Source organism: Phallusia mammillata, chromosome 6 (assembly GCF_965637545.1).
Source record: "Phallusia mammillata chromosome 6, kaPhaMamm4.hap1.1, whole genome shotgun sequence".
Lineage (NCBI taxonomy): Eukaryota > Metazoa > Chordata > Ascidiacea > Phlebobranchia > Ascidiidae > Phallusia > Phallusia mammillata.
Genome location: NC_137257.1, coordinates 9,507,066 through 9,534,946, shown reverse-complemented (window position 1 = coordinate 9,534,946; position 27,881 = coordinate 9,507,066). Strand labels below are relative to the sequence as shown.

General features: G+C 36.1%; 2 protein-coding genes across 3 annotated transcripts; one reads left to right on the top strand and one right to left on the bottom strand.

Moving 5' to 3' along the window:
• Window positions 1-78: 78 nt before the first annotated feature.
• Window positions 79-1,283, top strand: LOC145233534 (uncharacterized). The gene has a single exon (XM_080098284.1). It carries the CDS (start codon window positions 79-81, stop codon window positions 985-987), a length of 909 nt encoding a protein of 302 aa, XP_079954410.1. The 3' UTR covers window positions 988-1,283.
• On the bottom strand, window positions 1,218-27,495 carry LOC145233533 (uncharacterized). Of its 2 annotated transcripts, XM_080098282.1 has the most exons (31): window positions 27,096-27,495; window positions 25,983-26,121; window positions 25,538-25,580; window positions 25,062-25,118; window positions 24,866-24,937; window positions 23,970-24,162; window positions 22,852-22,985; window positions 22,070-22,188; window positions 21,848-21,962; window positions 21,351-21,463; window positions 20,878-21,102; window positions 20,324-20,394; window positions 19,765-19,880; window positions 19,002-19,221; window positions 12,942-13,118; window positions 12,084-12,254; window positions 11,842-11,945; window positions 11,314-11,461; window positions 10,496-10,831; window positions 9,811-9,966; window positions 9,269-9,443; window positions 8,741-8,792; window positions 8,274-8,324; window positions 7,783-7,840; window positions 7,181-7,302; window positions 6,859-6,921; window positions 6,562-6,664; window positions 5,921-6,117; window positions 5,217-5,431; window positions 4,484-4,656; window positions 1,218-3,461 (listed from the first exon to the last, which is right to left on the bottom strand). In XM_080098282.1, exons 2-31 carry the CDS (start codon window positions 26,030-26,032, stop codon window positions 3,418-3,420), a joined length of 3,873 nt encoding a protein of 1,290 aa, XP_079954408.1. In that variant the 5' UTR covers window positions 26,033-26,121; window positions 27,096-27,495; the 3' UTR covers window positions 1,218-3,417. The 2 variants fall into 2 exon arrangements, with proteins under 2 accessions (XP_079954408.1, XP_079954409.1); XM_080098283.1 differs by lacking the exon at window positions 9,811-9,966.
• Between the last annotated feature and the right edge of the window lie 386 nt (window positions 27,496-27,881).

The following is a 27,881-nucleotide window of genomic DNA, read 5'->3' as shown; positions in this document are numbered from 1 at the left end:
GAGTCCAACTTAACAGATAATTTACCTTAACCTTTACTGAAATCACTGTTATTATTGTGCCTGTTTATACCCTACTTAATGCTTTCAAATCCGTGTTTGGTGGTTGTTCAAATTAATCGGTGTCCTCTTTCAATGCTTCTTGTTTTTACCAAGCAACAAATCTCCAAATCGACGATGCTGTTTACAATCATTCATTTTAGTGCAAAATCTAGTGTTAGGAAATTATTTGAGCAAAATTGTCACATATTTAAAGGAAAACCACATAAATTGGATTTATTGCCAAATCTTGCACAACAAAGGTATAACACTATGGAGAATCAATTTGTCTGGCGTCAATTAACTGAAACGGACATGGACCAAGCCAAGCAGTTTGTCTACCAATATTACTCAAAGCAGCTACCACTTGCCAAAATCTTTCGAGTCAAGGATAAGGAAATGGGTAGAAGAAACTTAGAGCAGACGGAGCTGATGATCAATAACGGATTGTCGTATGGTTGTTTTCATAAAGCTTCAGGCATGTTCGCTGCCATATTTCAAAGCAGTGTAATGAAAAAGGATGCCCCACAGACAAAACTGAAATGCGAAGAAAATTGCTCACCAGAGCTTTCAGCTCTCTCGCGTTTTGTGGACTGGATGTTCAAAGACATTTTCACAGAGTTAAACGCCCAGAAAATGCTGATGCATAGTAGTGGTGGCGTGGCGGACGAATTTAAACGAAATGGGCTAATTGAAACATCAAGAGAGCTGACAAAGGAGACAGCTCGGCGGTTAGGTTGTGATTACGAAATAGCGGTGGTTGCAAATGCTCACTGGGCCAAATCTACCGCGAAGAAGAATGATCCTTGGACTCGTGAAATCGCATTTTGCGATTACGTGGACCCAGAAACATACATGAGACCAAATCTGGAGTTGTCACCTGTTCACACACACGCGAGAATTGTGTACAGAAAAGTGCACCCTTTTTTAAAACATGTTAGTAAACTGTAGTTCATTTTATGAGGTTACTAGAAGACGCTTCTGTTTGTTCTAAATGCAAACCTGTATTTTGTTGATTCTTGCCATTTTATGTGTTTTTCCTCAATCAATAGGCTACACAATATTATTTCTTGCAAGTAAGTTGCTGCCAAAATACATTGGAGTTTACACTTTTGTGTAGACTACTTACCTTGTGCAATAATACACACATCTTGTCGTAAAAACAAAAAACAAAAAAAACGTTTCTTCGTGTTTGCTTGTATTTCAAGTATAACCGGATTAAACATGAATTAAAAATCCACAAGTCATTTATAGTTTCCTGCAATTTTCTTGTAGGAGGAGATGTGGTATGAATTTGGTATATCGTTTCCAGAATCCAGATTTGCAATGAGTGACGAGAAAAACAAAAACAACAATCACGCCTGCAGATCGCTTAGCGTGCATAGTCGTAGAAAAATAGAGTAAAGGGCTGCCAGTAGCAATGACATACATTGTGGGTAGGCTCTTGAAGAACAAAGGGCGATTTAAACAATCAGGCCTAATACAAGGTGCTTTCAGCGAAAAAGGACTCGCAAACATTTAAACCAGCGTTTTGAACAACCTCGAACCCGTTCGATTGATCCCTGCACAGGCAAGGTAAACAAGCAATGAAACTGGCGCACGCCCCGGGGTTTAGGAAAAGGTAGGCTATAGCAGCACAAGTAACTGTACATACATATACATATAGCACGCAACTCATGACAATATCGCAATAAATAAAACAGTCCAAATTACTCCTACACACAACACAATTGGCCCGGGTTTATTAAGCGAGGAACCCAGACGATACGATAGCACCTACGAATTTGCTAGCAGGGTTCTTTAAACCACACTGCAAGACGCATTAAGCCGCTTTTGCAGCGATACTTTTAGTTAACCAAATATTTAAATCGTTTCGTTACGTTGACCCCATTGGGCTGTACAAATGACACACTTCGCTACTTTTACGCACATATTGGTGACGTCATGAATAAGTGACGACGAAAGGAAATTTCATGAGACGCCCGAAATTACGTGTATGCTAAACACAACTATGATGTCATACATAGGCGAATGACGTCAGGGCGATGGACACTATTTACAAAAAAACGAGTCAGAAATTGATTAAATGCCACGACGTTAAAATCTATCATTCTCTATTCACTGCTTTAATTTTGAATTTCCGCTAGTGGCAATTCATATTTTGTTAATTAGTTTTTACCAAGAAGACATTTAGGTCTAAATTCTAATGAACAAGTAATTTGGAACGTTGATTAACGTTTGTTAGTCACCTCTTTAATCACTGCAGATGTCTATAAACTAACTGAGGGAAAGGCTATGTTGCCCTAAGTTGAAAACGCAAATGAACAAGGTATGGAGAATCACTGTACACAACCTACACACATTGCGTATCTGCGATACTTTTGAAAGACGATTCAAAGACACCATCAAATTTTGAGCATAAGAAAAGATACGTTTGTTTACTTATTTTTGTTTTATGTAACTGGGCTTACAAAAGAATGTCGTATTTTTTGTTTACGTGATCGTTTAAGGCTATTTTATTTCATTTTGGGGTTAAGTTCAAAATCGCAAGGTTATGTATCAAAAAGTTTAAAGATTCCAAACTTTTTACATTGCTGTAAAATACTTCGACGATTTAGAAAAAAAAAACTAGCACTAAAAACCTAACCTCAGGCAAGTAATTTTGATGCGTCATTAGAAAGTGTACAGAATTGGGTTTGGGCAAGAGAGCGGCCTAAAATAGCGAAAAAGTTTCAAAATTGGTTTGAGTAAAGATTGGGAAATTAACGCTTTTTTGTACTTGACTTCCAAAATGTTTTTTTGGGGAATTCTGAGGTTGACCGAGCGAATACAGGATGAGACGAAGGCACATGTCCGACAACATTACTATACATTTCAGAAGTTAGGTGCTTCATTCGAACAAACGTAATTTTTGCGTTGCTTGTAACCAGTTACATATGCCTCTGAATATTTCATCGACAAAATTTTTAAAAGGTGCGTAAAATAATCAGAGTATTTTTTGTATTTAGTGGATAGTGTCACAAACTAGTCTTCTACTTACAACTGGATTCAGTTTACTTCAATGATATGCCTTCAAATTTGAAGGTTTCTTCTATGTCACAACAAGTAGGCCTCTCGCAGGGCAACAGCGTGCAACATTTGGTGTGTTTCACAAAAACGGAGCCAAATTTCAGATGTGTCAGGCATAAGGACGAATTTCACATGGACAAAAAATACACACACAAACAAATACGAAAATTCAACCTTCTACCGTATTGACGAAGCGTGACGTCACACGCCAAGCTAATCTCGGAGCAGCCTCGTCCAGACACGACAGGTTCAGTAAGTCGTGAAGTCATATAGATGTATGATGGTAAATGGATACAAATGTTTTAACACGGCTTAGTTAGATTGCTGTTGGTAGGTTTGGAGGACCGGTTGAGGATCTGGCAAAACACATAAGTTTTGTTAGATAGACTTGACACAGCTGACTGACTGTGTGAAAACTTGTGGAGATGTTAAACTGTGTTACTGTACGAGTACGAAGTTTTTGCCCCAGTGCTAATATTTTCGTGTTTGATGCTGTCCGTAAAACATTGTTCTTGTGTGTTTGTTTCGGTTAGTTGGGTACTGAAATCGTAGCCACAACGTTCCTATTTCTAAGACTTGTCCTTTATTTTTTTAATGGACGACGTATCACAAAAAATGAATGTTCTTATTTCAAAAAAATACTTGCATCTGTTGTTTTGCAATTTGACATAAGTAAAAATGCAATATTAGGCATTTCAAGGTGGTGGTTTAAATAGAAGTATTTTCAGAAAAACGCTTGTCTCATTTTTATGAAGAAAAACATAGACTTTTCCTGTTAGTCTTTTATTACCTTGAAATCGATAACTCTTGGTAAGGGTGTGAGGTGTAATTGTAATGTGCTGTGTTCCGAGGGTATTTCAAATGCTTGTCTATATTTCTGTGTGTCACTGTTTTGTGTTTGTTAAGCTTGTTTTTATGGGTAGAGCTACTAACACCATACGTTTCGCCTGATCCAAAAGTGCTTAATTTTCAAAACGGTGTATCTCAAAAAATGCTAACGGTTAGGGCTATTAGAGTTGGGGTAAGGTATTAGCACTTAAAATTCAATAAAACTAACCCAAAAAATTAGTTACTAATGTAAAAGTTTTATGTAAATATTTCCCAACCCAACCCATTTATAGCCGCTAAATAGATAATTCAGCTCTTTACGCCACCTATCGAAAATTAAGCACTTTTGGATGAAGCGAAACGTATGGTGTTAGTAGCTCTACCGTTTTTATGTTGAGATTTGCTTATGCTTTGTTTGGCATTAGTTTGGTATACTTAAGTGCATTTACGATTCTATGTTTTAAAGAAATGTTTTCCCGTTTCGTCTGTATGTTGTTGGGGCTTGTGACTGCAAAAACAACTAAACGGTAAAAATGCTTGGAATACTTACAAGCTTGTCGTGGTGCGTACTGCTGTCCGTGGGTCGGTGCGGTCGTCACTACATTTTGTTGGACGTACTGCTGGGTTGGAGGATTGGGGCTATGCGCGATACCAGGTGTCCCCTGCATTGCAATGTAGTTTCCGTGGATTGCGGGATACGTCGGGTAGGTCGTGCCATGTGGGCTAGGAAAAAGGTAAGAATAGAATGAAAAATCAAGGAAGCACTGATACAAATCGTCCTAAAACTTTAGCACACTTAAATCAATCTGTGACTGAGCATGTTACTAATGCAATTCTGGTTATCGATTCGCCAAACAAAACACGTCATCATCAGTTATTAAACACTTCATTTCTAACCCTGTGGACCTTATTCGGCGAATTCCTCCATGAACTATTCAAAACATTTTCATTCCTCCCTAATATACTAAACTACATAGTATATGCTAAACCATACAAAGAACATTTAAAATCAGGTCCTGTATAAACTTCACAGGTCAATATTCCCAGAGCTTAAGTGGCTATTTACAAACCAAATGTAAAAAAGTAAATTCCTCTGCTCAAAAATTCTTCAATTGTTGGGAACCACTGGCCTAACTACCTATTTAATAACTGTGTTATTCACGCCACGTATCAGGGTATTACAAAATAGTGTCTGGTGTGAGTTAGATTAGTATTGAGAGCTTTTATCCAACCAATTGAGTTGGTCTTATCACAAGAAAAACGGTCATCTTGATAATAATTACCTGCTTGGTACCATAGCAGCGGTTGTTCCATGCATTCCGGCTTGCATGTGTGAATGTCTGATTACTTGTTGAGGGTAAAACCCTGCTTGGTGAGCTGGAGCTATCATCGTGTTCTGTGAATGAGGGGGGTGCATTGGCGGGGGTGCGTTAACAGCGACACCTGCTGACGGTGTTGGCTGCTGCATGTTGGTAGCAGGGCTCGTGGGTGGCAGAGCCTAGTAAAAAAAATGTTTTGTGTTTTTTGTTGAACATTTGGTCAAGTGTTTTCACTGTGACATCAGATGCACTTTCAAGCATGTTTAGGCAAATATGACGTAACTCGTAATGACGTTGATACAACTTTTTGGCAAAAATGACGCAAAAAGTATCTTTTTGTTCAAGAAAAAGAATGTATGTCTTATTAAGTAACAGTTTGCAGAATTTAAAACAAAAGTTTATTGGATTGGATAATACAAAAATTTGCATTAAACATGATTTTTTCCTTTCATAAATTCAAAACACTTAATGATTAAAGTACCTAAAAAATCACTAGACATGTACTTAAACAGCAACAGTTATTGAAATCATAACAGGCAAAGATGGTGACATAAAGTAACACAGTTTTATATTTTTGCTGTTGAAACGTTTGTTTCAAAATATCTGCAACAAACAAAAGTACACTGGCTACTTTCAATCATTATACCTACAAGTTGACAAAAACAAACCTGGTTTGGAGTGTGTGCTGAATGTGGCCTTGGTTGTTGTACATAACCGCTCTGAGCTACGTGTTGTTGCTGTGTTTGTTGTTGTTGCTGCTGCTGCTGTTGTTGTTGTGGTGGAGGCGGCTGCTGCTGTTGTTGCGCTTGTTGTTGCTGTTGTTGAGGGTTTTGTTGCTGGGGGAAATGAATTTGCGGAGAGTAACCTAAAACAAAAAGGTAATTGCTCTATTAATACAAAAACCGACAGTCAGTGTAAGTACAATCGACCCAATATAAGTAACAATATTATTCTGGCAGAAAGATTAAAAACAAGAAAAAGAAAAACACTGAAAGGTCTCTAAAACAGTGGTTTTCAACCCAGGGGTCACATGCCAGTTTACGGGGGGTCACAAAGGCCTTTGATCAACATTTATAGTAAATGTTTATCAGCAATACCAAAATGGACACACCTGAAAGGTCAAACCATTTGATTTAAACTTATTTTGCGTTGCATTATGACCATTACAATACAAAACAAATGCTGTAGTACGTCACTATACCAAAAATATGGAAATTTTTGAAAGGGGTCGCAAGTTACATTTGGTTACAAAACTTAGGTCGCAGTATGAAAAAAGTTGAAAACCACAGTCCTAGAGGAACCAACTTACTATATATTTGTGGTTCACTGGTGTAGACACCAGGTACACCTCGTGGTGTGGTGGGATGAACCATATGACCAGCCTGATAAACCATCTGCTCCATGCCTTGGTACTGTAATGCCAAAATACAACCATAAAAAAGACACCATTTCATAGTTGTTATGTGAGCTATAGTATGGACAAAATGGAAAATAACAAAATACGCATTTCGTAAAGAGTCAGACTTAAGTAAAAAGTTTCAACAAAAACAGGCAATTCAGTAACGTTTTGATCAAAATGTTACCAACAGATGTCAATGCAACTAACCGGGGGCATTACATTTGGTTGTCCAGACATATGTTGAGCATTCGGGGCGATAATAAATTGAGGCTGAAAAGAAAAGAAACGTGAATCAGGAAATTTGGAAGAACATAAAATAATAAAGTTGATTTATTCTTGGCTCACAAAAAATCACAATCAGTGATCAAGATTAAATCACTGATTGAGAACGAACATGAAAAGAAGTCAAAAAATCGATATTTAAACTTTCTTCAAGTTTTAAGTCACACACAAACAATCCAAATTATAAACGATAAAAAAATCATGCTATTTTGCACAGGCATGAAAAAACAAATGGTGAACTACTGACCCCTGGATGGGCATGGTACTGGGGTCCACCAATTGTTGGATGAATTGGTTGCGTCATATGGTGACCGACAACTTGTTCGTTGCCAGTAGGACTGATAATAGCTGGGGTTGGAGTGGTCATACCTAAAAAAGTAATGACATTATCTCAAAAACGGTTCTGTTGTTTGAAAAAATGAAAGTTTGTGGTCGACCCTATTTTACAATTCTGAAAGAATCTTGTCTTGTGAAGACCAGCAAGTAAAGAATGTATTGTGGCAATATACAAAATAGTAATTAAAGTTGTGTCTTTGTACTTTGGAAAGTATGTTTATTAGCTTGACAAGTTCAACGTGTTAGCTTAAATTAACAACATTTAACTACACACTATTCTCTTTGTTTTATCTTTCGTTTAACAGCTTATTTCAATGAGAAAAATATGGCTAACATGTCCTACAAAACAAACAAATTGACAGATTACAGAAAACAGTATGTAAAAACACTTTTAATTGGATAAGAAAAAACCTAGATAACCCAAAAGCACATCAAGTGCTGTACACTATTACCACAACCAACAAATAAAAATGGGACCAATACATGAAGTCAAATTAATAAAGCATATCATACCTCTCTTCTTGTTGATCAAAACGACTTGTTGATTTGGAGGATAAAAGACAGCAGGGACCTATAATAAGTTTGACCCGTTATTATTAATTTTATTGAGAAAATTTTAACTATCTTTTGTCATTCCCAGAAAATCTACAGTATGAAATATAAATCTCAACAAGGATCAAGAAAGAATTGTGCCATAATAACATATTTTTAAGACACAGTGAAACAGATTAAAAGAGGCATTTGATCAACTATAAAAGACAAACTTGGTAAAAAACACCTTTGGTGAGGTAAAAAATAACACAATCTGGACCTTCTTGGAATAAAATATTTGTCTGAATTAGGTGAAGATCCCGATTGACAGATTTTGATTAGATTAAGCCCTAGCACTTTAAATCATTTGTACCCCAAGTTTTGTCCCAAATTGGATGAAGATAGGATTAACCGAATTCGCTTTAACTGAGTTTTACTGTATACGAAATATGTACTTCTCCAACAACTGTTACCTGTGGAGCAATTTGTGTTGGGGATGTTGGCGTGGACATTCCACTTGGTTTCTGAAACATAAAAGGTCGTTTTGGAAAGATGTTTTTTTTTTGCATAATGTTCATGACCGGAAATTTGTTTTTTGGAACCCCCTAAGAGCAGATTTTTAACAATGACCACAAATAAACAACATACACAAAAGCATTTTTCCTTTATAATGTAGACAATTAAGTGAATGTTGTGAATCTCTTTTTAAATTAGGATTCATGTTTTAGAAGTTTTTATCTACACATTTGGTTAGCGAGCATGGAGCCACCGGTTAGAAGGTTGTTTTAACAAGGTTACAAACCACGCACAGTTGATAACTGCTGCTTTGGTCTTCAATTCAAGGGCAAAACTAATATGATTCAAGCCATAAAACCACATTTGACAAAACTGCTCTAACGAAAAAAGTTTTGACTTTTGGCAAAAGTTTTGAGTAACTTACTGCAAATGATCTGGGAGTAAACTCCTTGGCATCTGGGTTGAGTGCATGTGCCCTGAAACACACACAAACCAACATATAACAATTGTATTTGCTAATTCCACAACGCAGAAAACTATTTTGCAAAATTTCTGTAACTGGTAAAGAAATGTACATAAATTATTTAAACATATCTCATCATGTATACAGAAGCAAACATTACAACTTAAAAAATACATAATGAAAATGAAACAAAAGCGTTTGAGATCCTTCTTTCGAAATTACATGTTTTAGTCAACCAACAGGTAAACATGATAGATTGATTGTATAATATCTAAAAAGTTATGCAATGATTTTATGGAGAGAGATTTTAAAGTGTAAAAATCAGCAATTGCGATTATGAGCTTGTTACATCATATCTTACATTGCTGTGTAATTGTATGCCACTATTTTCAAACAGTGCTTTTTCAGCACAGCAGGTTCTATTACTTTGGTATACTGTACCCAACCAAAATTCTGTCAACAAAAAACATTTGTTATGCAGAAACTTACCCTTGGTCTGATGAGGAATCAGTAGTAGCTGCAGAACTAGTAGCAGGTTGATTTGTTGCTGAGTCACCACTACCTAATGCTGACTCAGCAGATACAACTGGTTCAGTCTGTGGGGGCTGTTGCTGTGGCTGTGTTTGTTGTTGTTGTTGTTGCTGCTGCTGCTGTTGGCTGACAACTGTATTGTACAAACATGCTTGAAACTTAATAGTTTAGGTATTGATTTAAGTTCATGAAAAATATTAAGACCTAATGTTTCTCATGGATCTAAATCAGGGGCCACCAAACTTTTTTCACAACGGGCCGGATAAGTTAAATAATGATTCGCGCGGGCCGCATAGTTTTCATGTCCTAGTGCCGTCTTTCCAAACTTGACCCGCGAAGCCATTTTTATAAGGGTACCGAAATGGTCTCTATACAATCTCTTTTAAAATCTGGTGGTGCAACTGTTAATACGTCACAAATAACAAAAGAAGGCAATTGTTTGCGCACAATTAAGAGAGAGCCTCTGGTTATGCATATACATTGCAAAGTTGCCAAAAAACCTGTGGTTTGTTGCTGTATCTGGGCTTCACTTATTGAAGGGGCTGTCCCATGCTGTGGTGAAACAAAACCAGTAGCTGCACTGACAGTGTTAACTGCTGGTGCTACAGTCGTCGATCGTGGTGAGTGAATATTAATAGCAGGTTGCGGCTGTTCCACTATAAACACAAGCATTTTATCATTTTTGAGGTGATGTGGTATTTTATTACAGTTGGCTACTTATTCACACCACTGTTTATTGCATTATTTATAGCAGATACACTTGGTTCACCAGCTGTCATTATAGCTACGAATAGGACATCATTAATTGCTTTGTTCTTTTCTGTGCAGGTAATCAGTGACACATACCATTATAATGTCTTAATCAATTTATCAAATTAAAATTTGTCGGTTCAATTAAGTCCGGATTAACTAACGGTTATTGTATATTAATGCCTGTAGTTAGAGTCAAGTTTGTTAAGGATCAGTATTTATTTAAACGTTAAAAGTATTATTCAGTTTCAGGGTTTTAAAGTACATCTGTTTTTGTACGATTTCTACAAGGCTTGAGTTTCAACATTTTATGTTTCATAATGAAGCCTAAATGGGTCAGATAAAAAACCATGGTCTAGCTCTGAGGACCCTTTTATTGAAAATCAAAAAAATGGCTCCATTTGACACAGAACTGCAAGTTTTGTACTAACTAACCTGGCTGCAATATGTGTACTGGCGGTGGCTGCTGTTGCTGTATATGCTGGAACATCACTGGTGGCGAACCTTGTACTAGAATCATTGGTGGCATCACGTTGCCATCCATGCCCTCTATGGTCTGACCAGGAATCATTGGCTGCTGTGCAGAGGGTGGGGGTTGAGTCATAGACTGTGGTGCCACCTGAACTGGCGGTAACTGGGCGACTCCTTGTGGCACTGTGTGAATTTGTTGTGGAGGTGGCACTGACACCTGCACCACTGCCGGTTGTAAAGGTGGTTGGGCTGCCGGTGTTGAGGTCGGCTGTGGAACTTGGGCCACTGAAGCTGGTGCGTCTGCATATTACAGTTTTTTTTAGTCAGGAATAAAACCAAGTTCATTCACAAATATTGAGGCCACAACAACCAACCACTTTTAATTTTGGTTTGGTTCAAAGTACTGGAATTTTGAAAATAAATATTCCCTAATATTTTTTGACCTGATTTTAGAAGTTGCACACTGTTATAGCTCTTCAACTTAGCAGTGGTTGCAAAAGGTGGTTCATGGCACTTAGGTGCTTGTGTCACAACTTACACTTTACTTCTTTTAATTTGCCCATCAGAGAATCACTTTTAGAATAATTTGGCAATTTTTGTGTGCAACTACAATGTACCAGCTTTACTTATATATTGCCTTGCACACACCCACCCACACTTTACCACTAAGCCCTAATTCTTAAGAGAAAAAAATTACTTTAAAGAAAAATAGAAATTATCGCACAGTTTGGGAATCATTGATTTCAGTACTATGTCCTGCTAAAGAAAGATAACAAACCCACCTTGCGATGATGGAACACGAACTTGGGGCTGAGAACTGGGTGTTCTGGCCTTAGAATATGAATGCGCTTTGTTTTGTGCCAAAGTAGGTTTGGTTTGGCCGCCCCCACTTGGAGATTTTACATGGTCGCCTGCAGTTGACTCAGAAAGCTGAAAATAAGCAAAGTATTTGTGGATTTAAACACAAATTTGATTTTTGTGATGAATTGGTTAATATAGGACATTCTTATGCTTTGTGTACATGACTTTTGTCACACCACACATAGAGTTACTCCATTTTCTACTAGCATTCATAACAATTTTTTAAATAGAACAGCAATGAAGAAAATGTTACAAAATCAATGTACAGACAATTTCAGTTTGTGCAAACTAAATATTTGTGTGAGTATTTTTGTAGGTAGTCGTAGGCTATGGTTGGGAATACAGTAAAAAATAGTGACTTTTGTTCTTTTACTACAAACTTCATCTACTTTAGTAACTGGATAACTAGTGCTTAAAATGAAACTTTTTTAATCAAACCAAGTACTTACTATGAAGTTCTTGTTAAACTCTAGGAGGTCCTGTACTTTGGGGTCAGAATCTCGAGAGTGTGAAAGAGAGTCAGAGCTTTTCTTTGTCAGCACTTTAGCTGGAGCTGCAAGAAATCTCAAGGTAAAGATCATACAGTATACAACAATACATAAACAGTTCAAGTAGGCGATCCTGGCATAGCACTAAGGGTACAAAGTTTGGTAACTACTAATCTAGTCCATATGTTTTTTTCAACACTTACGTTTTTGTTCAGACGCTGCTTTCAAAGGAGTGGTTGGAACATAATGTTGGTGACTTGGGTGTCCCTGTTGGGTTCGCGGTGAGACTTGATTTAGGGTCGGATTTTGGGGGTGCATGGAACCGGCAGATCCATCGCGGCTCTGAATTGTTGGTGGTGTTGGAGGGGAATGACCTGCAAATTTGTTTTTGTTGTTTAACAATGCACAACTTTGTACAATTGATAACAAAACCAGTTAGAAAGTTTAAACAGTAGAAAACAGTAGAAATACACTGGTTTTACATGACAATCATTAGAACACTGATAAATAATGAGAATGATCATGTTGAATAACTTGATTAAAACAATGACTACATTTTCTGCAACTTTTAGAGGCTTTTCCCTTGTTACTTTAACAGTTTACAAGAACAAAAAAACTAACATTAAAGTTTAGAAAGCTGTTGCTTTCAGTGCATGTCTTTGTTTTTCTATGCATCAAATGATTTTTTAGCGATCATCGTCATTTATGGTGACAGGAAAATTGTATCAAGTGTTTTGTTTTATTTCTTTAGTTAGAAACAAAGAAAGTGATTAAACTAGTATGGATAGCCTCAAAGACAAGGTTTTGCAGGTTTAGGATTTGTAAGCATGTGACATGTTATGTTCATTTATGTAAACATGGTCTGGATATTATATTGTCAAGCACGAAGTGGGATAGCATTGTGAGTTAAGGCCAGTTAAAAACATTGTTTATCATTACAAGATTTTAGGCAAATTATGACAAACACCACACTTTTTTTAATACCACAACAAAGTACCAGGACACTGCCATTATCCCATAAATTATAACTCAGTAATGTAAAATGTAAAACAAAGTATTACCTCTTGGGGAATAAACAAACTTTGCTCCCGGCCCGACACTGGATACAGTTGATGTGTAGTTTGGGGTGCGCATTCTCTTGTCTGGATAATTACTTGTTGCCATGGGCGGCTGCATTGTAAGTGGTGGCCCCTTGTTAGCACCAGCACTGGCGCTTTGTAAAACAGCAGAATAAGAATCTGTAAAAATAAACAAAATGATCTAAATAAAATAAAATTGTTGCTATGGTGACAATAGGTCACAACATTTAAATTGACCTTTTAATACGTAATAGCAACCTTTGTCATAGTGGATCAATCTTATGCGCAACAAATGGGGATTTTATATAAAAGAAGGTAGCAGTTTTACCGCTCAGTGTTAGTGTTAATATCAGTACTTAAAAGCTGTTACTTGCCTATGTGATGACAAATGGAACAATGCCAACTATGATATTGCTTGGTACTAACACAAAAGCCTTTTTTGATCTTTCACATGATAAAATTTCAAAACAACAAATTGGACATTTTTACTCAATGCTTTACTAAAATAAAAAAATATGCTGCACTTTTACTAAGGTTTTATTTACTAGTTTAATCATAAACATTACTGCCAAGGTAGTGGTGTATATAGAATACATCGTGTAGACGTTTCGACAATCTCTGTTGGGTCATTCCATGTCAACTGCCCAGGCCATATAACCCACCCCCTCAGATTTTTATCAAATTTCATGTGTCCATGCAGCTAGTTACACTGATTTCAACAACAAAAAAATTTTTGAAATCTATCAATGTTTCACGAAGTTATGACATTTTGAAAATATGTCAAATATGTGATCACTGCAGCGACGCGCATCAATGCTTTTTGATAATACTGTGTTTAAAATGTCATATTTCTTTCTAATTTGTATATTGTGGTCATTTTAGTAGGTTAGGTGAACCTTTAGGACATTCTCAATCACCTCATTACAGTTTTTCATGTTTTTGAAATATGGGTCAGTAATTAAAGGGGGTTCAGTTTGGGGGTATGCGAATGTGCATTCATGCGTAACGACAACTTTAAAAGCTCATATCTTGAAGAGCACACTAGCTAGAAAGTTAAGTAATGGCTCAAATGAAAGCTCTTGCTGAGTACTTTCCTTGTTCTTAATTTTATGATGCTTCTCTGTAATTTGTTTAAAGGAGGGTCATAATAAAACACAGGTTCATTTTTCGGATATTTTTGTGATACTGCGTCTATTATCTATACTTTATGTGCCCTAATTTGTTATTAAAAGTTGTTAAGATGCAAAAGTGTAGTGCAGGTGTCTCACTGGATACTGAATGCCACAAAAAGACTTATCCAACACAAAAACTAGGTATTTAACCAATTGACTCTCTAACAGATGAAGAGCAAGTGCTTCTGAATATTTGAGTTGCTGCTGATAAGGGTAATGAATGTTGTTTGAAGAACGTATGTATTTTCCACAGGTACAATTACATTGGTCGGTACCCTTTCTTGCAGAAGAAGTGTTGTGATCCTTTTCAAGTTCACAGTTAACCAGTCAAAAATCGTAATATACGTCCACTCACTTGGGAATGTTACCAAAATATAAAAATTGTAATTTAAATATTGTACCAGAAAAAAAAGGTGTGTGCCAAATGCAGTACAAGACTTAAAGAAACTATCCTTCAAAATGTATCATCAAATGAAGAAGCTTCGAGTTCGACTGACAGTGAAATATGTAACATTGCATCTACTGTTAAAGCAAACGCATCTTTCAGCAAGCTTAATGAAAGTTTACAGAGCGTTGAGGTGATTACCTGTAAAGTTGCATAGTGTGCCTTCAAGCAGTAACATTTTCTATGGGCAAAGAAAATTATGTCAAATTCATGATACCCTTCATGCAAAGATGTCCAATTTTTTTAATGTCAGTGATGTAGACCTATAGCAAGACCAACCTGACACTAAAGACGAAGACAAAATGAAAATAAAATCTTTTGACAACATTATCTCTAAAATGAAAAAAAATTAGGAACAGTGACAGTACGATAGCAGAAAAATACAAGTCCCCACAATGATACCCAAGCAACTGGTCAAGAGAAAAGACTACCTCAAAAGGGAAAATCACACCTTTTCACGGTACAATGTTTAAATTGAAATTTTTATATTTTTGGTAATATTCCCAAGTGATAGGACGTATATTACGATTTTTGACTGGTTTACTGTGGACTCGAAAAGGATCACAACACTTCTTCTGCAAGGAAGGGTACCAACCAATGTAATTGTACCTGTGGAAAATACATACGTTCTTCAAACAACATTCATTACCCTTATCAGCAGTAACTCGAATATTCAGAAGCACTTGCTCTTCATATGTTAGAAAGTCAATTGGTAAAATACCTTGTTTTTGTGTTGGATATGTCTTTTTGTGGCATTCAGTATCCAGTGAGACACCTACACTAAACTTTTGCATCTTAACAACTTTTAATAACAAATTAGGGCACATAAAGTATAGATAATAGACGCAGTATCACAAAAATATCCGAAAAATGAACCTGTGTTTTATTATGACCCTCCTTTAAACAAATTACAGAGAAGCATCATAAAATTAAGAACAAGGAAAGTACTCAGCAAGAGCTTTCATTTGAGCCATTACTTAACTTTCTAGCTAGTGTGCTTTTCAAGATATGAGCTTTTAAAGTTGTCGTTACGCATGAATGCACATTCGCATACCCCCAAACTGAACCCCCATCAATTACTGACCCATATTTCAAAAACATGAAAAACTGTAATGAGGTGATTGAGAATGTCCTAAAGCAGGGGCGGGCAACATACGGCCCGCGGGCCGGATCCGGCCCGCGGCGGGATTTTGAGCGGCCCGCAGACAGTTTCAGGTCTTACATGATAATGTGGCCCGCGGCCACAGTCTACCGCAATCCCCCACTACTTGCTTACTGCGTCAAATTATAGTTATAACGGTCAGTAACGCTCCCCAATAGCAAAAAAACTTTCCCGCCGTTGTTACCATCGCACCATACATCCATTGTTACGACATAACTGCCAACCTTGCGTGTGGCCTGCTTTCACTGTTTCCTTTGTTTCCACACGTGTAGCCTAGTTAGTGTTTCAGCAGTATCTAAGTCTGTGGTGTATGCATTAAATTTGCTGTGGCGAATAATTTTATGTTATATCAGTTAGATTGTTTGGACTGTATTGTATTTGTGATGTTCTTGAATGTATTTGGTTTAGGTGGTCAAAAATCCGTTTTAAATCACTGGATAAATACGCGATTAATGTATATCGATTCAGGAATCCGGCCCGCCAAGTACTTCATTTCCCCATATCCGGCCCGCCGACTGGAGAAGTTGCCCGCCCCTGTCCTAAAGGTTCACCTAACCTACTAAAATGACCACAATATACAAATTAGAAAGAAATATGACATTTTAAACACAGTATTATCAAAAAGCATTGATGCGCGTCGCTGCAGTGATCACATATTTGACATATTTTCAAAATGTCATAACTTCGTGAAACATTGATAGATTTCAAATATTTTTTTGTTGTTGAAATCAGTGCAACTAGCTGCATGGACATATGAAATTTGATAAAAATCTGAGAGGGTGGGTTACATTTTGCCATTTTTCTGGGACGTTTGACATGGAATGACCCTGTTGTCATCATCAGTACATGTTTGTATTCTATATACACCACTACCTTGGCAGTAATGTTTATGATTAAACTACTTTTCAAGTCCGTGCATAGTGTTTTATTTACTAATTCTTAAAAAAACGTAGCCTCCAAAAATATACTTGTGCCAACAAAATTAATATGGTGGCAATAAGAGATGGACCAAAACTGCAAATGTTCTGTTTGGTCAAACAATGAGCATCCCATGTTAATGGTCAGTGCTCAGCCAAAAGCTCAGTACACTGTGATATAATAAACATTCCCAATTCCAGGCAAGTTTTGTAGCTTTCCAAGGTCTCTTACCAACAATGTATTAAGCTGTACAGGTGCCAAAAGTATGTGTTTTTCCTAAATCTAACACATTAAAAAACAGTAACTTTTGTTCTATTAGGGCACGAATATGCAAATTGAATACTAGGGTCAGTTTGTGCAACTGCTTGGCTGGGCACTTGAGCATCAAAAACAGTGATGCTCGGTACCGAGTACTCAAGTTCTGGCTCGGCTCAGGCTATCCCTAGTGGCAATAAAGTTATTACCTAAAATCTCCGTAAACCTTCCTCATGCTACACTGCAACTTTAACAAACTTCTATAATTAATAGGGCAACTCTATATACGGATCTGTTCATAAGTTTAATGGTGAAAATAACGGCCCAAATAGACGTAAAAAGCGACATGCTTTATTGTTCAAACGTTTCGGCAAATGCTGATATCACTGATGATGGCATGAGCAAGTTTTTGCAACTTTTACAACTTTTTTTTACAGCTTCCGGCAGTTTCCTAAATCCTCAAAATTTATGTAGTATGATGTTATAAGCTGTTTGTAGGAATTTTATGTTGCAACTTTTTTCTATTTTTCGTGCAACTTTTGACTGCAACTTTTATCAAGTATTGCGCAAAATGTAAAGGAGTGATTTAAAAAACATGCTATAAAACTATTTTTAGTATGGTTCTATGCTCTTTGATTTGCATAACAAAGAGCTATGTGATGGATTAGCTGCATCTCAATGTTATCTATGATGCAACAGTTGGCTTGCAAGCTAGAAGTTCAACAACCCCCGCCAAGCATAAAGTTTCATATAAAAGTGCATTAGTTATTTTGCAAGTAAGAAGCGATAACCTTGATATCTGTTAAGATGACAGTCTAAGGCAGGGATTGTCCAACCTGCGGCCCGCTAGTCATTTTAACTCCAAGAAGTATGCATAAATGCAACTTGTGCATAAATGCAACTTTTTACTGCAACTTTTGTTGAAATTAAGTGCAACTTTCTCACATTTTTAGTGCAACAAAAACTTGCCCTAATAATTAATCACCAACAGATCTAACAATCTACATGTTTCTCTGGTTCACCTGAAGATTCTGCTTTGTTATTTCCAACTCTGTTGCATCGCTGTGGCTGTGGTTGCGGAGGGCGGCCCAAAATTCTAGGCATAATATACTTGCGCTGAGGTGAAGACCTTGCTGATTCTGCCGATAAAGTTCAAATTCTGACTCTGCTAATACTTTCTGTAGCTCACTATGCTATCATTTGTTTAAGCTGAGAAGTTTACTTCAATTTTTTTTTGTTTTTTTTTGCTTAGGTTGAAACATGTAAAGGACTCATTAAGACTTTCGATGTCGATTTGGCTTGATATCGGTCCAGCAAGCAAAATTAACATAGTTACAAAAGTGCCTTTTATTGGCTGACCAATGAATATTGGTGCCAATAATCAGCCTGGCCGATAAATGTTCAGTTTTCAAATAGCACGTTACAGTTTCTTTATTCACATTTTCTCAATGTGTATAAGCTGCCAGCTTTGACATGAAGTAGTTTGTAGTTAAGCTGTAATTATGAATAGGAGAGTTTTAGCACAAAAATAATACACATGTACATTGATACCCAGTTGTGCTAAAAATAACAAAATTTTACAGGTTTGCACAGTTACTATCTAACCCAGTGCTCTTCAACCGGGGTTCTGCGGAACCCTAGGGTTCCGTACAACCCTTACAGGGGTTCCGTGAACTTTAAGAGTTGCACAGGGGTTCACAGCGTTTTGGTGTAGCAATTCAAACATGAATGATTCATAATGTCATTGTTGTGAACAGAAATGCTCGCCTGTACGATCTAGTTAACCTTGGTTACACCATTGATCAATTGTGACGTAATAAACACAGTCTTGATACACTTTGGTTAAGTTGCAAGATAAATGTAGAAACGACCGATCCAAGTAACATGGCAATGCGTTTCAGTAAATCGTTTAATTGAAGTCAACTTTTGCGCTTGGGGTGTGCTAAGAAAAAATGCATGTTTTTTCTGTGATACTTAAACATTAAAAATATTTTATGGGGGTTCCGCAAAGTTTGACAAACTCCTTGAGGGTTCCGTGCCACTAAAAAGGTTGAAGAGCAATGATTTAACCTAAATAAAATGTTATTTACCCTTGTTTCCAGAACTAGTAGTTGGGTATCGATGTCGCATCTGAGTAACCCCGGTAGGGGCAGAAGGGCCTTGATGGGGTAACTCAGTTGGTGGCCCCGCCATTGGTTTGTTAACCCACTGTGGTGATGTGATTTGTTGCTGTGTGCCTGAAGAGGCTGATGAGTTTCGAGATAGGGGTTGTTGAGGTGTATTACGACCAGAAGAGGATTCAGTTTGAGACTGTAGAGGAAAAATGTGAAAGTTGGTATTCAGAAAATCATTTTTATTTTAAAGTGGTAGTCATTTTTTTACTAGACACCTTAAATTAGTGCTGTTAATACAAAAACTGGTTAAATTGGTGGTATATTTATAACATGAAGAAAAACAAATGGAAAGAAACAACAAACCATCTGAAAAAATGCGATTTACACAGTTTTAAGCAACAATTTACGCAACTTTAGTTTGTGAATTTATTTTACAATTTTAGAAATTTAAAGGCAGGGGTTGAAGCTAAAAACTAGTCCATGAACCTAGAAAAGTCATTCATTTAGAGAATCATACAAACATAGCGATGTTTATGACTTAGTGGCTTAATGTCCCTTCAATATAATAAATGCCTGTAACATGCTCAAACAAACTTCTTTGATTTACTTGTATTGAATTGATACAAAAGGCATTTGCTGGGTGCAGAAATTTAGGTGCAGATTGTGTACCCTCTCTTTAGTTTAGTGCATGCTTGTCATAAGCAGTCAAATTCACATAATAGTTTGCCTATGTATTTACTGTTGGATATTCAGATGTTGGAGATGGATGGTTTCTTGAATATCCTCGAGATGAAGATGAACCCTGCCTTTGAGGCTTGGGCTGTTGTTGGCTTGCATTGTATGCACTGTAGTAACCTGAATTCAGACAAAAAGCAAGGAAAAACTTACAGCAATTTATAAAAAATACTTTTCTTGATTCAGCCAAAGTAGCATGACAAACAATTTTTTTATGTAAATGTTTTTGGATGTGTCACTATATTAAGAAAGAAGTACAAATTTATAGCTAGTATGTACACCTCAATGTGGGCGCCAGGCAGATGTCAGCCCACATAGGGTATCAGGTTAAAAGCAATGACAATTGTATGTAGCTTACTGGTATCATTTTGAATTACCAATTAGCATATAGCTTGTAAAAGGTTAGGCTCTCAAATATCACATTGATATTGTGTGTGAAATAAAATCTCTTTGATTGTTGTATATGTTAGGGATGGCATTTATAAATGACATTGACGTGAAACGGGCAGTAGAAAAAAAGTAACAAAACATTGATGTTAACAAACTGCATAAGGTAGACATACTTGGATCATGTGGTCTGTTTCTGTCGTCGTCTCTATGCATACCACCTCCACTGCCGTGACCTTTATTAAACCTAAAACAAAAACACCTTATAATCAGGCTTTTCAGTCAAAAAATACAGTAAACCAAAAATAGTCTGGGTTAGGGGATTATCAGGATAAACCGATGTCGATCAGTTTGAACCTTACCACAGTATCAATCGGTGGTTCTCAATGTTTTTTGTTGTCATGCCAAAAGGTAGTTATTCAAGCATGCAAGGAGCCTCAAAAATTAAGAATTAAGAAACATAATGCGGGATAACAGCAAACAACAAGAATCTGAACAGCTGCAGAAAGCTTTCTGTATCTGAATTATGAGGTCTGGTGAGGGTCGCAAAATAAGTAGTTGGGAGCCGCCATTGAGAATCATTGTTCTAAATCAATTGTACCTTGAGTTTTGTCTGAATTAGGTGAAGATCCGGATAAACCAAATCCAGGTTAAGTGAGGTTTACTGTATGTCTATTTATATAATTTTTAAAGAGCAAAACAATTTTTACCATAAATTTAACCAAAGTACCTTGGAGGTAAAGTCTGTTGATTTGTTGAAGTTTTGCTGAAAATTTTTCCTGTTCCAGGGCTTGTTGGGGACTCAGTGGGGTTTGTGGGTGTGTTGGACCTTTCCTTTTGTGCATACGTTGATGAAGGTCCCTGTCCCCTCTGCATCCCCATGGGGCCCATGTAATTGTTGTATCCACCCATGCGTCCCCCTGGTTCTTTACCTCGTCCACGGGCACGAGAAAACCTGACCAAAACATGGTTGTTTAATAAATTGAGTGATAGCACTAAATACTTTGAGTGCGGCCAACGATTGTGCAAACAAGTTCTCAGTGCGAGGTTTTGTTAATTGTTCTGTAAAGAATAAATCACAGTAGGCCCATTGAAGTACAAATCAGCCAAATGCACTGGAAATGTTGAAAAGTGGAAAAGATCAATAGTGGGGAACAAATCAAAATGGACAAGATGAAATAACTTCTAAAAATTGACCAGTACCTGTCTCTGTCCCTGTCAGACCGATCTGTCCTTGGTCGATCTCGGGTAGTGGGAGGATTTGCATCACGAACAACCGAGCTGAATTTTTCCTCCTCCGTGATGTTGTCATCCAACTAATACACAGGTTGGAATACTTAACTTTAACAAAAGGTAGTTTTTAGTTAACATGAATACATTCATAGTCTTTCCTGGATTGCGTTCTACCAACTGAACTGAGGTACACAGCCTCAGTGGTTAACTCGTCGAAAGTTGAATCACCGTTGCCTGCCTTGTATGCTACACAGGTCAGCTTTGCAGTGGGCTATTGCCAACTTGACAATTGATAAGCTAAAATGGGTATGCTTGGTATTTGGAATACCGCCGTAATTCAGTATAATGCCTTTAATGAGCTTGGCGTACTAAGGTTGTTCATTTCTACATACAAAACTACAACCCATGTAACTTACTGCTAGTTGTCAACAAAACATTGTAATATTGGTCATTGAGTTTTTTTTTACCTCCAAATTAACATGCTTTTGGTAGTTGGGGGACTTTTCCATTTCGTTTGCAAGCAATGTTGCACGAGCTTTCCTCTTTTTGTATTCTTCAGAGTCATCCTCTTTAAGCTTTGTCCTGAAGGCATAGATATTTGTTTAGTCTTTTAGATATTATTTGTTTATAATTTATACATAAAGCCAACCCAATCTTTGCTTGTTAGTTAGAAAGGGTGTGGTCCTTACGTGTATTCGGGCAAACTTGGGTTATAGCTGGTTTTGACACCATACTGCTGTGAATTGGTGCGGAACATGGCTTCAGGACACCAACCACCATTTTGACCAGCAGGAGTAGAAAGGTCATCCTAAAAAAAATGAGTTTCAATTGCTTGAAAATACACAAAATAGATAACTCAGCTAGTTACCTTTAAAACTTAATAACTTTAAAAGAACGCTTTACTTTAAAAGAATCTTTTTTTGTACAAAAATGACTAAAAGCTTTGTACTACTGTTTTCATTTTGACCTAATTTTAAGTCGACTTAAGTTACAACCAATTTAAGCTAAACACAAGGTAACAACCACTGCTTGAAAGCAACCTATAAGGTCTGAGTCACTGGTTCTTAAACAGGTGCCACATGGGTCACTTGGTAAGGAATTTTGTCTGAGAGAGAAATTGGGAAGGAAAATATGCCCTAAAAATCTTATGTTTTTATTACTTGTTTATGTATCGAAAGACAAACTGCAAATCAAGAACCTGGGACCTGAACTAGGCTACTTTATATGTTGTGCAGGCACACCCTACTTGTGGAAAAGCAAAATTGTTGTCCTTTCAATGGTAAGCATTTTTTACAGACACCAGACAGGTTTGTGGAACATACAATGAGGAACATAAAAAAACTGGTCTAAATTATTAAAAAAGCGTACAAATACATTCATTTGGCAAAAAATAAGAGACAATGTTTAAGAAAAAACATTTTTCACACAACCTTTGTTCGGAAAAACTATAACAAAATAGTTTAGGTACTACCTCCAAGCCACCAATGTCCAGGTCAGCTGCACCATCCCCACCACCATCCCATGGCTCCAGTGCTCTTATGGGTTCACCATTAGTTGGTGAAATGCTGGTCTCATGTGGTGCATCTCCATTTGACTTTATGGAATCTGAAAAAAATATTCATATACTTTAAAAGGGCCTAAAACATTTTTTAGTTTCCTCTTCGCATAAAGGCACCTTTTTATAGACTTTGAAGACCAGAAAAATTAACCCCCTTATTAAGGGTAGTTCCAATGTACAAACAACAATTTTTAATTTACTTTGAGAAAGTGGTTCTTAACGTAAAGAAATGACTTTTAGTGAAACAAATTTGTTTTATCCCTTTGAAAATACAGGGTAAGTTACAGCATGTTTGTGCTTTTAAACCCTACTAAAAACGTCTAATTATTGCAAAATTGTAATCTTACACCCTTATTAATGTACAGGGCTGCTAACATAATAACTCACAACATACATATATTGTCTGGTAGATATATTCCAATAGATAGTGTGAAGAGCACAGTTATTTGAATTAACACTGAAACTGGGATAGGGTTGGAGTTGGAACTAAGTATATAAGTTGGGTCTAGTGTCACTTTTGTCATAAAACCTCACCACCCAATCCTAATAACCCTGACTGTCTGCATTTTCATGGAACTTGCTTTTAAATGTTCGAAAATGCGGCTCTTCATTAAAGGTTGTGCGGCCTGCAGAGACGCTTGGATTTCAAAAGTACTGGCAAACGAGTCCAATTATTACATATTTTTGAGGTGATTAATGCGCCTGATGCTAGTTTTTTGCGATCTGGCAAATCGTGGCTAGAATCAAATACAAATTATACTTGTAGTTAAGCATATTTGGTAAGAAACAAAGCAAAATCACTTTGTGTTATGCATATGTGCGGCCCGCGATCCAATTTTGACATTTATAATTGGCCCTACAGTAACAAAGGTTGCCCACCCCTGGCCTATCGGTATTAAGCAAACTTTGTCTGATGCCAGTTCTTACATTAGCAGAATTTCCTCATCAATGACCCAAATCATTACATATTCATTGTAACCTACAATGCTTTAATATGAAATAAAAGCAAAACTTCAATGAAAGAAACTTACTTTCTGCCATGGATAAATCAACATCCTGATACACAACACACACTACATCTTTAGACTTAAATATAAGTTCATCAATAATTTTTTCCGTTGAAGGCAGAGGATTGGTTAATGGCACGCTGTGTATTGATGTCATGTCACTTGGATCAGTGCCAGCTGCTTCATACATGTGAGAAGCTCCTAAGACAATGTCCATCTACAAAAATGTAAAGCTGACTTGATATGTATGTGTTCCTTATAGATGCCATACTAATTTAGAGAAAATTTTGGTAAGGATTGTGCTAAAGCTAGCGGCAAAATATTTTGACAGTTATTTTTGATGCAAAATAATTTGACAGTTAATAGCTGAAAAATTGCATTTTAGTTTAAATAAATATGAACAGAACTTTCTGGTGACTATGAGAATAAATGCTTGTAATTAGTAGACAATGTTTTTCAAGTAACGCTACATGCCTACTCAACAAATTTGCGTACAAAATGAAAAAATAGTAATAATGGCGCAAGCAGTACATTCCTTGTTCATTTTTCACATATTTTTCTAAGGCAGTAATTTTATGAGATAGCATAATCACCCTACAAGGGGTTTTCCTCGCTCTGTTATACAAACAGCATGCAGCAGTTGGTTTTCTATTAGTTTTTGCCCATTTCTGATATTTCATAATATAATGTCAAATGTATACAAGGCAGTATAAAAGCAGGATGCTATGGTGAAAATAACAGCCCAAATAGACATAAAAAGCAACATGCTTTATGTTTCAAACATTTTGGCAAATGCTCATGCCATCAAGCATGTTGCTTTTTACGTCTATTTGGGCTGTTATTTTCACCACTAAACTTATGAACAGATCCGTACATAGTGTTCCAAAGAGTGCTATGAAAATTTAAAATTAAACGCTTACATTTGGGTTGACAGTGTGGAAAATTCCCTGGTAAATTCCCCCATTTTTTACTTGAGTGTTGCACTTGGTGCCCTGTAAATCATGTCAAACATAAAAAGCACGAACATAGTAGCATTGTTAGGCCACTGTTGTTTATAAAATAATATGTACATGGTGGATTATATGGTGTAAATTGCATTTGAATAACCATACTCACCATAAGAGTCATAAGAGTGTGTATTAACCTCGGATTTGTGTATGCGCCTTCACCGCTCTATAACAGAAAGAGTGCTAGGTAAAAAAATAACCAGCAGAAAAAACTTGATAAATGATTCATTGCAGTAATTGATTTTTCTGCAGACAACTGTGATATTATACACTCTAATTAAAGTCATTAACAAAAGCCAAGTTGTCTGCAAAATATCGGATATTTTAATAAGCTACTTTTGTAAAAGTTGTTTTGGTGTGTTATAAATAAGTTGACCTGCATTACATTTTTTTATTTTTAAACTTTTTAAACAAGGTCGGTACATAGCTATTGCAGACCCAAAGTTTTTTTACACAACTGAGTTATACTTCATCATTATTTGTTTCAATCTTAAATCATATTAACAAATAGTATACACCAAGCTTGACTAGTAATAAAGTAGTTAGTTGCTTATTAGATAGCAAATTTGTTATATTCTATCTTACCGGAATAGAGTTTTGACTGCTCAGCTTTGATCTGCTGGAGGTTCTATAGAAAAGAAAACAAACACACAAACATTTAAGTAAGTACAACATTGAGATCTTTGGCAAAAAAATTAGAAAACCAGGTTTAAATATATATGGTTTCAATTTTATCTTAAAAATGTACGAAAAAATAAAAAAGGAAAAAAACACTGGGAAATATTATACATATATTTTACAGCCAAAATCCATTTGAATTGTAGAAAGCTGTACTCTTTAAAACATTCATCGCTAATTGCACAAACTTAAAAGTTAGCATGGATCAGTTATTAACCTGGAGTAATTTTTCCCTCAATTTGGCATGCTTTGAAAAATATTTAGCAAGGAAAAATACTTTTAAAACTGCCAGAAGATATTGAGATACCAAAATTAAAATGCTCTGCTGTGGAAACATTAAAATTCAACTTACTTTGGGGGCTTGTTCTTTCTTTTAGTGCTGCTAGACATGATTGAAGGCATGAAAGTTCAACTGATCAGGGAACGTTAATTAATACCACAACTAGTAGGTTAATTTGTATTAATCCAGCTCATCAAATTTTGAGATCTCTCTAAAAAAGAAAACCATAAGTTACACCAAAACTTAGAATGCATTTGCTGTTTATAATAGAGTAAAAAGTCACACACACTAATATGAAAGATTTTGGTCCAGAGTTTTCTTTAACTTTTGTCTTGAAACAATAACAACCAACACATCCTTAAATAAGATAGTGCGTAAATGAAAAGTGATAAGTTTTATTTGCATTTTTGTTGTTCTATTTAAATATGTGCATATCAAGACACTTATCATTTATATGCCACACATATATGGAATAAAAATGCTCATTATCAGGTTTCCAAATATATATGGTATATATAATTTCAAGCAAGTTTTTTTTACACAACTCAAATGACACAAAAGCCAAACCATTCGAATGATCAGCAAGTTTTAATCACAGTTAAGTGTTTATTAGTAAAACTACCCAAAAAGCATTATTCAGAGTTTCAAAATTTTGAAATGCAACACACAATAATAAACAAATAGATAACGTTAAACTTTGGGGTTGAAAACAAAATTTAATGTAATCAAGCCTAAAAGATGTGACTCCTAATATAAATGATTTTGAACATGTGCACTTAAATTCGAGATGCAACGAATCAGTTTATTTTAGACTCAACAATGTTTTAATCAAAATTTTCCGAGTTATTTTTAAAAAGTACGCTATGCCATTGGCATGTCAGCCTGCCAATGATCAACTGACTTTTTGTCTAGGGTGGTAATGTTTTAAAAATCATGGTAGTTATATTTTAGTCATATGCAATTTTAGTTATTGTGTAGTTTGAAAGATTGTGTTACCTTATAATGCAGAAAATACATGTTTTATGCTTTCAATTTGGCTCGGTAATAGATCCAGTTCTGACTGAATTTCAACAATTTGCTCGCCCGAAACCGAATCTTTGCAAATTTGACAGATGCGCCCCAATAAACTTGGCCATACCGAATATTAAAATGACATCAACATATATAAATATATATATTACTGACCTGATTAAAGATTTTCACAAGTAATGCAAAGTAATCAATCAATGTAGGGGAATCAGGACAGAAGTAAAAAGAATAGAAGTCTGCTTTTTCATGTATTGACTTCTTGTTTTGAAGTACATATCACCAATCCAATTCTTTATTTTTCCGTTTGGTCCAACTTTTGTCCAAAGTATCCACAATGCAATTAAAACTGATTGACTCGAAAATTCAACGGCCAAACAGTCTGTATTTTCTCCACAAGACGTGTTTATATTTGTTTGTTTCAACTTCTTTGATTACTAAAATATGTAAACGTTTCAGAATTGCGCAAATTACGATTTGCAAAAATTTCGATTTTGCAAAAATTTGTGTCGGTAAGACAAATCACTTTTTGAAGGCAAGTAAGTCACAGTAGACTGAAAAGCCTGCAATCAAAACAAACATATTTGTAAATACATTAAATATTAAATATTATAACAAATGCAAACTTCAAAAATAGTTCTAAAACCGAAATTAAATGCTGAACCGAAACCAAATTTACCAACGTGTGTCCATTGACGAAAAATGTCCAACAGAGCGTGAAAAATCTCAAAGAACTGTTTGCATAACGATTCGATAAAATTTATGTTTAAATTAGTTTATTATCTAGGGGTGTGGCAAAAAAACTTTTAATCCAAACCAACCCTTTTTAAGATAAAAATATATTTTAATATTCACATATCTTTTAACTACTGTCCGCCAGATTAAAAACAATAAATGTACTTTTGATGCAGGCTACTTTTAAACCCAGAGGTGTTCAAACTAATT

Excerpts from the sequence above, each read along its gene's own strand:
- LOC145233534 (XM_080098284.1), top strand. The coding sequence starts at position 79 with ATGCTTTCAAATCCGTGTTTGGTGGTTGTTCAAATTAATCGGTGTCCT.
- LOC145233533 (XM_080098282.1), bottom strand. The coding sequence starts at position 26,032 with ATGCCTTCAATCATGTCTAGCAGCACTAAAAGAAAGAACAAGCCCCCA. Across the intron at positions 25,119-25,537 it reads GCAGTCAAAACTCTATTCCG|AGCGGTGAAGGCGCATACAC; the intron begins GTAAGATAGAAT and ends TTTCTGTTATAG. Across the intron at positions 11,946-12,083 it reads AGCAGCGTCTGAACAAAAAC|CTCCAGCTAAAGTGCTGACA; the intron begins GTAAGTGTTGAA and ends GATTTCTTGCAG.